The sequence below is a fragment of the Anabrus simplex genome, chromosome 2, assembly GCF_040414725.1.
Source record: "Anabrus simplex isolate iqAnaSimp1 chromosome 2, ASM4041472v1, whole genome shotgun sequence".
NCBI lineage: Eukaryota > Metazoa > Arthropoda > Insecta > Orthoptera > Tettigoniidae > Anabrus > Anabrus simplex.
The window spans coordinates 378,863,385-378,878,387 of NC_090266.1; the positions used below are offsets into that span (position 1 = coordinate 378,863,385).

The 15,003-nt window shown below is 36.5% G+C and overlaps 1 protein-coding gene across 1 annotated transcript in view; it reads left to right on the forward strand.

Moving 5' to 3' along the window:
• The window catches only part of Bruce (BIR repeat containing ubiquitin-conjugating enzyme), a 1,406,664-nt gene that overhangs the window by 1,063,323 nt on the left and 328,338 nt on the right, over positions 1–15,003 (forward strand). The window contains exon 53 of the mRNA XM_068225988.1: positions 5,161–5,385. Within this exon, the coding sequence (XP_068082089.1) occupies positions 5,161–5,385 (225 nt within the window). The remainder of the gene's footprint in view (positions 1–5,160; positions 5,386–15,003) is intronic.

Here is a 15,003-nt window from a genome sequence, read left to right on the forward strand (position 1 = left end):
CTGTATGCAACCAGTTAGAGACGATTCATGCATGCAAGGCCAGCTCCTTTGCCACCACTACTGCTGTTACATGATCTCATCACAAGCTTTCCTGACAGTACGAAAGGAACTCAGAGCTTTCTGATTCTAGAGAACTCCAGGGACTTCTACTATCGCTAAGTATTTGGGAGGGCTGGCCTCCTTACGTCTAGCAGGCTGGATGAGTTTGAGGCAGTTCAATTTTGACTGAGTTCTGCTGAGACAGTGCTGTGGAGTACCAGAAGTGCTGCTGTGGAATTCTGGATCAGCGAGTGGACAGTGTCGACGGATTGTTGTTCGTGTACTGATGGCGAATGCACATGAGCGACGACGGGCAGTGAACAAAGACTGCTGTGAGTGTGCTAAGTTTGTACTTTGTACAGACTTGTGAATCTGTATTGTGCGTGCAAACTGTGGACTGATTTAAAAAAATAATTGTTATGTTCTTCAGTCTGTCAAAACCAATTTATCAATAGATAAATTTAGAAACTACCTGAAAAAGAAAACAAAAAACAGAATTATACCTGGAAAAATTAATTAATATTTTTGTGTGTTTCTCTTAATTTTTTTCGTGTGTGTTTTATTTTTCATGTATAATTCTGTTATCATGTTTTCTTTTTTCAGGTAGTTTCTAAATTCATTTATTCATAAAAATTTTGACAAACTGAAGAACCTAACATTTATAAATAAACCGAGTCAAAACTGAAAAGAAATGGCTTCAAATATCACCAAAATAAAATCTGTGGATTTTGCAGCCGCTGTAGTTGTACAGCAAGTTTGATGTTGAACTGCCCTAGGATCCAAGTGATAGTTCCAGAAGTGTGTACAGTGTAATTATTGTAACCTTTAAGTGTCAGAGTGAATAACTAGTGGGACTGAACAGTGAGAACATAAAGTGAGCACAAAGTAGCGTGAATGTATGCCCGTGTAGTTGTGTAAGTAATTAGTCTTAGGCAGTAAATCTTCAAGTAAGTGCTACCAGTCTTGTATTTATTTACCACCCTGCCTTCATGTTACAGTATCAGAATCATGGGTTCAGACCTGCCAGAAATACTCAGTTTTGAAGGACAGTGAAGAATATATTCAGTATCCTGAGTTTTACGATGATGGCATATGAGAGATTTCTAGTGATGCATTTTGTATCACCTGACAGAATTAATTAAAACTCTGTGATAAGTCACCCATTACAGTTCTGGTATCTAGTGATCTAGTATAGTGAAACAGGTAGTATGTGTCTGGCTGGAGAGCGAGCAGGTTTTCTCTGCTCCATTATTATACAATAAGATGATCAACCACTAGGCACACATTCGAAGGACACAACGGGAGGTTCGATCTGCTCTAACACCAGCATTACATGATCCTGTTCAATTTTAACAGCAGCAAGACCAAGATTTTAACTTTTTCTGAGTTTATCAAAGAAAAACCAGGTGACTTTTTATTATGTTTTTTAAAGTATTCTACTACAGTAAAAATAAACACAACAAACAGAATCAAGAAACATTTTAGAGAGAGAGAGAGTGAGAGAGGAGAGAGAGACAGTGTTATAATAAGTTTACATTTTTAAATTTGTTTAGGTTTGTTAGATCATAGAATATGGGAAGTTTTGTTTTGTGATGTAGAAGTTGCTGATGAAGGGAGTGGTGTCTCCTGAAACATGTACGAGTCAAAATAATTGTATAATCGTATGAATTAGAGAATATATCGGCAGGATGGACCCAACAATTACCTGTATTTTTGATATGAACTTAGTTAATACGGACCAACTAAGGACCAAGAATGGTCAAAGTTGTTGTTTCTAGATTTATGCTCACTAATATTCAGGCTGCTCATTGGTCCATTCAAAACTCTCACTTTCTGCTAACACTCGAGCGCACAACTTTTAATGGTCCTCTGGATTGTTCTAGGAACATTTCTTTTCTTTACTACATCACTACTTTTGCATTTTAACTTTGAGGTCCACGTGACATTCGACCCATCCGTCTACTTGGTGCCTCTTAGTCCTGGCCACAGTATTGAACTATGTTCTCTCTCTCTAGTTTGCTAGCTACCTCTTGCTAAGACTCAACTTTCGTAAGTAAGTATTTTTTGAATCTATATGTACCTTTTTACACCCAATAAAATAATCACACGTTTATTCACTGCACTGACTCTTGTTTCACTTCACCTTGATTTACATGATGATTAATTTCAGATTATGCACATATTGACTCTTTTCCTGGAAGGTCACTGATTCGAAGCATATTTAAGTGTCATTTTGCTCCATATTAATATGGAGCAGGACATGGTGTGACCCTGCAGTCACAACATATCTCGATGCAATAATAATTATGTTGTTGTTGTTGTTGTTATTATTATTATTATTATTATTATTATTATTATTATTATTATTATTATTATTATTATTATTATTATTATTATTATTATTATTATTATTATTATTATTATTATTAAATTTTGTTAGTGATACACAATATGATGAGGTCATGGAGTTGAATACACTCATTCCCATGTATATTGGAACTTTCAACCATAAACTATTTCTTCTTTGCCATGTTTTCCTCACCAGAGTGGGGTCGGGGTTGCGAACCGTGTCACACATATGGATTTGTCCCCTCTGCATTTTGCGCTGAGTGACAAAAGAGGCTACTTTCTCTTGTTCACCGCCTCATTAAATTCTTTGCAGTCGGTTGGTACATGTTTCCTGCAATACCCACTGTTGCGGCAGATCCATGACCTACTCAGGTTGTGCGATGTTGACACCAGAACCTTTTTTCAAATGGCTTCCAAGCCACATTGGGTTTGCAGGAAATGAACTTGTGGATCATGCTGCAAAAGAAGCAGTACTTTTACCACCTAGACCTATGAATGTTCCTGATAGGGATATTTGCTCTCAGCTATGGTGAACCATCTTGACATCTTGGGAGTCGGAGTTATTAGCTATCCGAACTTCCAACAAGCTGAGAGCAATAAGGAAAAAGGCATATGACTGTCCTCTCTCCTGCCTTCATGGAGAGAGGCCATCGTTTTTTGTAGTCTGTGGGTAGGTCATGAAAGATCTGCACACTCTTACCTCCTAAAGGAGAAGAAGAAGCCCCCCCCCTCCCTCCAACCACAGTGTGTTCTTGAAGTGCCTTATTCACCGTGGCCAACATCCTCCCTGGTCTGTGATGGAACCTTGACCTACAGAAGATACTCAAACTCATTTTAGGCAATGAGAATACTGCTGATCTCGTTATTCACTTTATGTGAGAGTGGATGAATCAAGAGCATATAAACTTCAAGCTTTCTAATACACAGGGAACTTTTGCTCCCGTTTGAAGTGTTTGTGTCCTTTTCATTTTAATAATTTTTGTTTTATTTTAAAATTAATTTTCAAATTACTCACTTGAAAAAATAGTTCCATTTTTTAAAAATGTCTGTCTCCATTTAATTTGTTCAGAGAGTTGTGCTGTACTTCCTCTTAAAACAAAATTCACTGACACCACCTCTCTTAACTTGATGCCCTTCTTAATGCCAATGCTGTGTGGTGTATTTCTGTTATGGTTAGTTGTGTGGTGTTTTGTGAGTTAAATGAAGAGTTGTGTATTGAGTTTCATGCAAACATTCAGTCCCCGAGACAGAGGAATCTGCCATACGTGGCTAAAATCCCTGATTCAACTGCAAATCAAATATGGGCCCTCAGAACCAAAGGCTATGTTGCTTACCATTCAGCCAAATTATCACTTTTTTATTTATATAAATGTATGAAGTAATTTTATAACAGGTAATTATTTTACTAGAGTGAATAGAAACCCATAAATAAGGCATATATCAATTTTGCAACACTACTTAACAATGCAAAGTTTGTAATGGGGTTTCCACCATTCGCTGTTTTAATTGATCAGGGTTCTGCAATTTAAAGAAGTTTGAGAACCATTCGGCTAGGATGTACTATAAGACTATTTTTCTTAACTTTTTTTTTTTTTTCAGGCATCTGTATCAGGGATATTTTGGAGGAACTTTATTTTTTCTGTAAGTCACTTTGAAAACAATGTATGACTTTAAATACTTGAAATGTCGTAATTCTTGAGGTCTAACCAAGTCCAAACATAGTCTCTGTAGGTAACGGACATTTAGCAGCTTAGGCTAAGTACAGAAAACTCTCTGAAAGACACTGAGGTGACATTGGAATACTATTACAGTCATAAATTTGTCTCACTGGTTCACAACATCACTAATTCACAGTCATTGACAAGTTTACACAACATAAACAACGTTGTATAAGTTTACACATAAAATGATTTGATTTGATAGAATGTCCAGCCCCATGGCTTAATGGTTAGCGTGCTGGCCTTTGGTCACAGGGATCCTGGTTTCGATTCCCGGTAGGGTTGGGAATTTTAACCATCATTGGTTAATTTTGCTGGCTTGGGGGCTGGGTGTATGTGTTGTATTCATCATAATTTCATCCTCATCGTGATGTGCAGGTCGTCTACGGGCATCAAATCAAAAGACCTGCACCTGGCAAGCCGGACCCTCCTGGCACTTAAAAGCCACACACCATATGGTATCATTTGATTGAATCTGAGGATGTTCGTGTAGAATGAAACATATCACTCTGTATTAGTATATGTGTTTTTATAGGAATGTTATTGTGTTCTATGTTTTATAATTAGTGTTTTCGACAGACTGAAAAGCTTGAAAGTTAAATTTGATGGAATGCTGACATTTGTTTCTTTCTTGAAGATATCATGATTCCTTGTATCTTATGAGTTTGTTGTACCTTAATTAAGTCCATAGCCATTTCCTTCCCTATCTTAGGCCTTTCCCATCCTTGCATTACCAAAATCCTTCAATGTGTTTAGTGCAGTGTTAAATCAATAGCAAAAAAGAGATCTACTGTTGTGTGGCCTTCTGATTTGTTTTGCATTGTAATTTGAATTTCAAGGATGTAGAAAGGGCCATTTATTATAAGATACTTCCTGAAATTTACTTCAGTTTTTCTTCTTTCATGTTCTTTCCTTCAGGATATTTGTCAGTACTAGAAGGCAAAATCATTGTTTTTTTTTTATGGTCTTTTTACTTTGCAACTTGTTTCTTCTTTTTTTCATTGGAGGTTCTTCTTTGGCTTGGAATGCTCATTTTGTTCTGTGTATGTTTTAGCTGATACTTCATTAGCAATTGCATCTTTTGATGACTTGGTACCTATACTGCCTGCATTTGAATTGAGACTTTACCACTCAGTAAATCCTGGCACATCTCTTCCTGGTCAGCTGAAATTGTCACAGATTCTGTCTTTGATTGAAGATGGGGGTGGATTACTTTCCACACCCTGCATTACCTTCACTGTGGCAAAGCACATAAGACATGCTGCAGAAGAAAACACAGGTATGTTCTTATTTAATGTGTTAGAGTACTGCCAAAAACTACAGTTTGCAACACCTTTGCCATATTTCCATCTGTTTAAGTTCTTTATTATCCTTGTTTATCCTCATTTTTCTTACTTATAACAGGGTCTGCTGTCCATTTATTCATAATTACTATCGGCTAAATTAAACCTGTGAACTTTGCAGCCAGTTACAAATCTCCCAAAATCCAGATGGTGTGCAGGTTTTGGAGTATCATGGTCCTCAGCCATATTCCTTAACTTGTCCTCCTGCATTGGGTTAACTGTCGATCACATAAGGCAGCTCCTAAGTAATGTCATGATGCTGAGTAGTCCTGATTCCAATGTTTGGACTAGAAATGGAATCCTTGGGCGACCTGGGATCGAACCTTCTGGATAATAGGTGGAAACCCCACCTTACCCTGCCTTTATATCACACAACTGGCATACAAGGTTACACCTTTCTGTATTCTGACAGGATTAGAATTATACACAAATCAATATGTAACAACATTTTCAGATGAATATACTGTACACAGATTCCTTATTAAAATTTAAGCATCAACATAGATCCAGCCCTTTATATAAAATTTCACAGTTCGTCCAACATTTCCTCAAAAGAAATGTCCATTTTATATCCAGGAATTCCATTAAGAACAGTAATGAATTGGTTGAAAAACTAAATCATTTTACTATTCAATCCAACTATTCTCTCCATTCATTCAATATTGTTAACATGTACCCAAGCATCCCAATTTCAAAAGCTTGCCCCATTATTCATATCAGTTTAAATAAAAACAGTGGCCTGAGCCCACTAGAAATTCAAGATTTTATATCTGTTCTAAAAAATTTTTTGAGTAACAATTATTTCACATTTGATACCATTTATCAGCAAGATGAGTTAGCTATGGGATCGCTGGCATCAGGCATCCTAGCTGAAATGTATCTTGATCATTTAGAGTGCACCAAAATTAATAATAGCGACATCTTTAGTAATATTATATTTTGGACAAGATATGTGGCTGACACTCTTGTGATCATGAATGAAAGTGCAACTGACGCCATCACCACTCTATCCAATCTTAATCGCATTGACCCACATATCAAGTTTACACTAAAATCAAGAACAATAAGAAACTCAATTATTTAGATCTAACCATCATCAGACAACCTGGTTCACTGAGCTACAAAATATTTAGAAAACCAACGCAAACCACTAACACAACCATCAAGATTCCATACACCCACGTGCCCATAAATGTGCAGCATACCATAATATTGTACACCGTGCTTTTAGCATCCCGCTATCTAAAGAATACCTTAAAAACGAGTTAAACACCATTTTCAATATAGCTACATTTAATGGCTACAACAGGTCCTTCATAGAGAAAATCATTAATAACATCAACCTTCAACCACCCTTAACAAAAGAAAAATCTCTCAACATTTTTTTATCTACTTTCATGTTTTGTAATAAACAGAAGTCTACCAAATTACAAATATATTTAAAAAGCATGACGTCAAAATAGCCTTCAAAACTTATAACACCGGGCGAGTTGGCCGAGCGTGTAGAGGCGCGCGGCTGTGAGCTTGCATCCGGGAGATAGTAGGTTCGAATCCCACTATCGGCAGCCCTGAAAATGGTTTTCCGTGGTTTCCCATTTTCACACCAGGCAAATGCTGGGGCTGTACCTTAATAAAGGCCACGGCCGCTTCCTTCCAACTCCTAGGCCTTTCCTATCCCATCGTCGCCATAAGACCTATCTGTGTCGGTGCGACGTAAAGCCCCTAGCAAAAAAAAAAACTTATAACAGAAACATAGATATTTTACACAATACCAATTCTATTAATTATATCAACAAGTTCACCAAGTCAGGTGTTTACAGACTCAATTGCAATAATTGTGATGCGTCTTATGTCCGTCAAACAGGTAGGAGTTTCCACACAAGATACTTGGATCATGTTAACGCCCTGAAATATAACAGATTTTCAGCCATGGGACATCACAATATGTGTGATACTAATCATAAGTTCATTAATACTGACCAAAACATGAAAATTCTCAAAGTTATAGAAAAAGGCCTCTTGCTCAATATGATGGAAAATTGTTTTATCCGTCTGGAACAGTTTTTAATCCTAACATCAATCTTAATAAAATTTCAGAGAAATCAAACATTTTATTTGACCTCTTAATTCCTATTTTTAGCAATCATGTCTCAGATAAAAATAATTCTTTCTTTTATAATCTCTTTAAATTCCCCTCTCAGCAGCAGTCTTTGTTTCCGCATCCTTCAGGCCCACCTTAGACACCCCCTCTCTCCTTCTCCCTTCTTTTTTCCTCCTCCCCTCCTTTCCCTATCAACTCCTTTGTTTCCGTTGCCTGCTTCCTCCAGTATGTCAGTGTTTTGTTGTTCCCTATCCACTCCTTTGTTTCCATGGCCTGCCTGCTTCCTCTAGCATGTCAGTGTTTTGTTCTACATCAGACATTAGATGTATATTTCACACTAGAGGTGAGTCTCATAAATAATTTTTCTCCTTTTTAATTTATTTTCCGTTTCGTTTATTCATTCCTAATTCTGGCTATCATTTCCAGATTTACTTCATTGCCTGAGATCCGCTTTGATTTGCCCAATTCAATTTAAAGACAGCATCACATTATGTCACAAAGGTCACACCCATCATTTTTGTTGTTATATGTGTTTTAATGTTATCATTTCTACAACATTGTCTTTATCTTATATACATATGTTTTAGTTATTACATGATTTGCTTAATTCTTATTTTGTCTGATGAAGGCCACTAAGTAGCTGAAAGTAGTCCCAAGACTAATGTAATATTATTTACTTAATATATTGTATTTATTTCTTATAATAGCAAGTTTAGTAGCATAACCATTTGGATGGAGGATGTTACACTTCCTATAGGTTGTTTTTCATGTTTACCATACATTCTCTCTACTACATGTTCATGTGCTTATTATCTATACATTGAAAATCTTGATGGCTTTGACTAGATCTCTTTAACGGTGACTATTACACAAAAGTAGTATGTGTACACATCTGTGGGATGATAATTTTTTTTTTTTTTTGCCGGGCTGAGTGGTTCAGACGGTTAAGGCGCTGGCCTTCTAACCCCAACTTGGCAGGTTCGATCCTGGCTCAGTCCGGTGGTATTTGAAGGTGCTCAAATACGACAGCCTCGTGTCGGTAGATTTGCTGGCACGTAAAAGAACTCCTGCGGGACTAAATTCCGGCACCTCGGCGTTTCCGAAGACCGTCAAAGTAGTTAGTGGGACGTAAAGCAAATAACATTATTATTATTGATAATTTTTTTGCACTCGATTATTGTGCTTGTGAGGAGCACTGTGAGCTACGTAAAGACCTCCATATCGTATTCATCAATCTGGAAAAAGCCTTCAATCGCGTTGCTAGATATATTCTCTGGGCAGCACTACAACATAAAAAAGTTCCTGAGGTGTATGTGAAGATGATCCAAGGTACAGTATATACCTATGTCCATCTACTACAGTGAAAACCACTGCAGGTATTTCAGGTAGTTTCCATGTTGATGTCAGTGTACTTCAGGTGTCACGCCCAGCACTGTTCAACATTGTCATAAACTACCTGATGGAGCAGCTGATGACAGACCTGCCATGGACAATACTTTGCACAGACGATATTGTTTTGATTGGTGAGTAATGTCAGGAGGTTCAGGCAGTCTTGGAATGATGACGAGTAATACTAGAGGCATATGGATTAAGAATAAGTCACAAGAAGAGTATATGTTCTTCAACTGTGCGCAGCGTGGGCAAGCGGTCCCACACAACACTGTCTTCCTTGCTGGAGAACCACTGATGATGACCGACAAGTTCAAATATTTATCATCACAACTGGTGGTAATATTGATGCAGATGTAAAGCACCGCATCACTGTTGGTTGGATGAAATGGCAGTCTCTTACTCATGTTCTGTGTTGTAAGTAGATACCTGTCAAATTAAAGGGCAATGTGTACAAAACCACTGTCCGGTCTGCCCTCATGTATGGCTCCAAATGTTGGGCAAGGCAGATAAAGCATGACCAGAGAATGTATATCACAGAGATGTGGATGTTGCGATGGTTGGTGGGAATTATTCTGCATGACAAAGTGCGCAGTGAGCATGTGCAAGGATCTTTCAAAGTTGTTCCTATCGAGGGCAAGATGGAGGAAAAACAGCTCTGCTGGTATGGTCACATCAGAAGAAGAAATGAACACCATTTAGTACAGAAAGCTCTTGCCATCGAAGAAATGAAGAGGACTTCCTAAGACAACTCCACTGATTTCTTGCAATTCTTTACAACAACCCTTTGCAGTGATGGACAGTTCCTGTACGTCATTAAATGAGGTCTGCGTGGTCTTGGTTTCACTGCAGTTGTTCCTTCACATTTCCACTTCACAGTCATATCACCTTTAAGCAACTTGGGCACCTTTAGAAGCATTGAAATGTCCCTGATGGATTTGTTACTCGGATGACATCCGATGACTACCCTACATTCAAGTCACTGATCTCCCCTGACCAACCAATTCTACTGTTACTTCTTGTCATGCCTCTTATGACATCTGGGGTTCAGTTGCACATTACATAAGGATGCCCAGATTCTTTTGATCAGGGAGTGTATACTGTCTCAAGGAAATCACAGTAACTGTATGAAGAAGTTCAACTTTTATAAATGAGTTTAACTACATATAATAAATAGACCTTTTATGTAACACAGATAGATTACACTAGCCTGCAATGATTTGCTAGTTTTGGTGAAAATAGGTAGTTCATACGGAAAACTATGTGCTGATTTTGAAAACCCCCAACCGTTTTGCTATAACATGTACAGATTTTATGTAATTAGATATTTTATATATATCAATGTTCAAGATTTAATGTAAATTTAAGGAAATTTGAATTCATTTCATCGTGTTTTGAAAAATTTACCAGGAATCAAAAGATGTAAACAGCGCTTAACTTTAGCCTGTAGAATTCAGTGAAAAAACCAGACATGATTTATCACGTACTGTTTAAAGATATCAATAAGAAAGATATCCTAAAATTCTTATACAGTAGAAATCCGCTATAGCGAGTACGGCATATAGCAAGAACTCCATTATAATGACAGCTTTTTTCTGCCCATTGAATATCCCTATATTAAACTGTGTATTATCCTTTGGTAATAGCGAGAACCGTATCACTGATGCATCTTTTATTATGAGCGATTGAGTAATTTTTTCCATTATCAATATTTATGCACTCCAACAATTATATTGATTGTGATTGATCATCTTCGGTATAGATTTTTCGCTATGTGCACTAGCGAGCTCTCTTGACGACATTTGAACTCAAAGGCGATATCAGAGTCGATTAGAAATACTCGTCGACTGGTGTTCTAACCGCACAATTTTAAATGAAAGAGAACATGTTTTCATAATATGCGTAAATAACATGGCCGATAGCAGTAGTTATTTTGATAGAAATGAAGTCTGAAGTAAATGATCGCTTAACTTTAGAACTATGTACTGAAATTAAGCAAGAATGTGATACTCTTCAAGATACGATGCAAAGTGGATGACTGATTTCGGAGGTTAGTTTATTCAGAAAAACCTCGTTAGGCGTTTCTGCAGGGGACAAGGAAAGATAAGGCGTTAAGCGAGAAAATGTACTATTGAATACACAAATAAAAAGTATCCAACATGAATATATAAACACTTGATATGTTTTTTCCGGCATGTTTGCATTTTACATGTAACTAATCTCATGATTAGACCCGTATTGAAATTTGCTATAAATGCTTACAATATAGTGATTATTTTAATCCACCTATTCAATATAAATTGGTTTTGTGTTGCTAGTTCATAATACTACAACAACGAATTTACAGGGACATGTTTTGCTTTATTTACAAGCATCGTCAGCCTACATAATTGTCATATTTGGATTGTTTTTACAAAAAAAAATTTCTCTTGAGTATATATCCATGTTTAGTAATAATATGTAAAAAACATAAGAATTATGTACACATTAAAAGTATGACAATATGAATTACAATGTTGAATCGAAGTAACCCTTAATTCTAAAATACATTGACGTCCAAAACATAGTTACTACAATTTGAAAATTTGGCTAAAATTGTTTTCACAATGCTGTGGTTGATTGAATCAACTGTAATATGGCTTTAAATTTGAGTCATAAATATAAACTGAAGGTTAAAATATAGGAGCTATGTTTTCTAAAATCCATTGATTTCTGGAACACAGTAACTTCCAATATTGAGAATTAGGTTACTAATTGTGATCTCCAATGCAATTATTTAAAAACAACTATGATTTGACTCCATGTGTAATTTGAGTCGAAATGATATTCTAAAAATTAAAATCTTGGAACCGTTGGAGACCAGCTTCTAGAATTTTCGAGGCTTGCTGCAGTTTGGTGATTTGATCAGTGAAAGTATTAGAATAATTAGTTCTTGTCTATTGTGACTTGAATATCCATTGGTAGCAGATTGTATTAATGTAGTTGTAGTTAAAATGAGGGGGGCTTCTATCCAAATCTTGAGTAGCTGTTTATTTTCTTTCAAGGTATTAGAATGAGTGAAGCATCTGGAACAAATGGAAATTAACTTGAATACTGTTATGTGTTGTTGTGCTTGTAATGTGAGTTTGATGTTATATTTTTTCCCTTACCCCTTTGACTGCTGCTACAAAGTCTTGTGGTCTTTCTTACGTTACTGTGACTAATGTCTGTTGTGGTTCTACTCCTTGTGTTGTACGTGTGGAGGGGCTGTTGTGAGGGGCAAGTAGGGGGTTGAGGGGGATAGATGTTAGGCGGGGCGTTTGTTATTGGCGTACCATGTGGTGGGGAGTTCTTATCTGTTGTCAAGGTGGGGGTAGGGGACGATCCTGCGGGCGGGACGTTAAGCTTTGGTGTGTTATTTAGAGGGGGATTCGTTGTCGAAATAGTTTCTGTTGTGAATGTTTTTAGATTAAATATCGTAAAGAATTTGCTTTTATCTGATTTGAAAGTTTGTAACAATGTTGGCAACTGTTCTATTAACGGGCTTTTTATTTCGGCTGCATCGTTCAAATTTTTTTCTTTATTAAAATATTGATCCAAATAAATATACATGTTTTCAAACTCTGTCATTAGCTTCCCCTTTTCGATCCTTTTGATTATTGTAAGGTCTTTGTCTATTGAGGTATAATGATGGCCGGTTTCTTTCCTATGATTACTCATTGCGGAGTATTTATTATGCTTTAAAGCGTTAAAGTGTTCCATGTACCAGGTTAGGAAGCTGCGGCCAGTTTGGCCAACATATGAAGATTTACACTGTGTGCATGTTAGTCTATATATTCCGGAACTTTGAAATTTGTTATTGTAGGAATTTACTGTGTTATGATTAAAAAATAAGTTTTTATTAGTGTTATGTGTTTTAAAGGCTACTTGCATATCCCGCATTTTGAGTGGGTTTGATATTTGGTAAATCGTTGAACTGGTGTAAGTAAAGGTGGCGTATTTTGATTTTTTGGTCTTTTCCGGTGCGAGATTTGTGGCTAATTTGAGCTGGGTATGCAAGTAGCCTTTAAAACACATAACACTAATAAAAACGTATTTTTTAATCATAACACAGTAAATTCCTACAATAACAAATTTCGAAGTTCCGGAATATATAGACTAACGTGCACACAGTGTAAATCTTCATATGTTGGCCAAACTGGCCGCAGCTTCCTAACCTGGTACATGGAACACTTTAACGCTTTAAAGCATAATAAATACTCCGCAATGAGTAATCATAGGAAAGAAACCGGCCATCATTATACCTCAATAGACAAAGACCTTACAATAATCAAAAGGATCGAAAAGGGGAAGCTAATGACAGAGTTTGAAAACATGTATATTTATTTATATCAATATTTTAATAAAGAAAAAAATTTGAACGATGCAGCCGAAATAAAAAGCCCGTTAATAGAACAGTTGCCAACATTGTTACAAACTTTCAAATTAGATAAAAGCTAATTATTTACGATATTTAATCTAAAAACACTCACAACAGAAACTATTTCGACAACGAATCCCCCTCTAAATAACACACCAAAGCTTAACGTCCCGCCCGCAGGATCGTCCCCTACCCCCACCTCGACAACAGATAAGAACTCCCCACCACATAGTACGCCAATAACAAACGCCCCGCCTAACATCTATCCCCCTCAACCCCCTACTTGCCCCTCACAACAGCCCCTCCACACGTACAACACAAGGAGTAGAACCACAACAGACATTAGTCACAGTAACGTAAGAAAGACCACAAGACTTTGTAGCAGCAGTCAAAGGGGTAAGTGAAAAAATATAACATCAAACTCACATTACAAGCACAACAACACATAACAGTATTCAAGTTAATTTCCATTTGTTCCAGATGCTTCACTCATTCTAATACCTTGAAAGAAAATAAACAGCTACTCAAGATTTGGATAGAAGCCCCTCTCATTTTAACTACAACTACATTAATACAATCTGCTACCAATAGATATTCAAGTCACAATAGACAAGAACTAATTATTCTAATACTTTCACTGATCAAATCACCAAACTGCAGCAAGCCTCGAAAATTCTAGAAGCTGGTCTCCAACGGTTCCAAGATTTTAATTTTTAGAATATCATTTCGACTCAAATTACACATGGAGTCAAATCATAGTTGTTTTTAAATAATTGCATTGGAGATCACAATTAGTAACCCAATTCTCAATATCAGAAGTTACTGTGTTCCAGAAATCAATGGATTTTAGAAAACATGGCTCCTATATTTTAACCTTCAGTTTATATTTATGACTCAAATTTAAAGCCATATTACAGTTGATTCAATCAACCACAGCATTGTGAAAACAATTTTAGCCAAATTTTCAAATTGTAGTTACTATGTTTTGGACGTCAATGTATTTTAGAATTAAGGGTTACTTCGATTCAACATTGTAATTCATATTGTCATACTTTTAATGTGTACATAATTCCTATGTTTTTTACATATTATTACTAAACATGGATATATACTCAAGAGAAAATTTTGTTTGTAAAAACAATCCAAATATGACAATTATGTAGGCTGAAGATGCTTGTAAATAAAGCAAAACATGTCCCTGTAAATTCGTTGTTGTAGTATTATGAACTAGCAACACAAAACCAATTTATATTGAATAGGTGGATTAAAATAATCACTATATTGTAAGCATTTGTGTGTGCATTTTACGTCGTGTATGTAAAGGGTATAGAGAAAGATATAGGCTATCTACCATTTCTGAAGATGCGATGAGAGTATTAAAAGATGAGAGATAATACATACATACATACATTATCATTATAGACTGTTATGCCTTTCAGCGTTCAGTCTGCAAGCCTCTGAGAATTTACTAAACGTCGCCACAATCCTCGATTTGCAACTAGTCTTGTGGCCTCATTTATTTCTATACCTCTTATCTTTAAATCGTTAGAAACCGAGTCTAACCATCGTCGTCTTGGCCTCCCTCTACTTCTCTTACCCTCCATAACAGAGTCCGTTATTCTCCTAGGTAACCTATCCTCCTCCATTCGCCTCACATGACCCCAC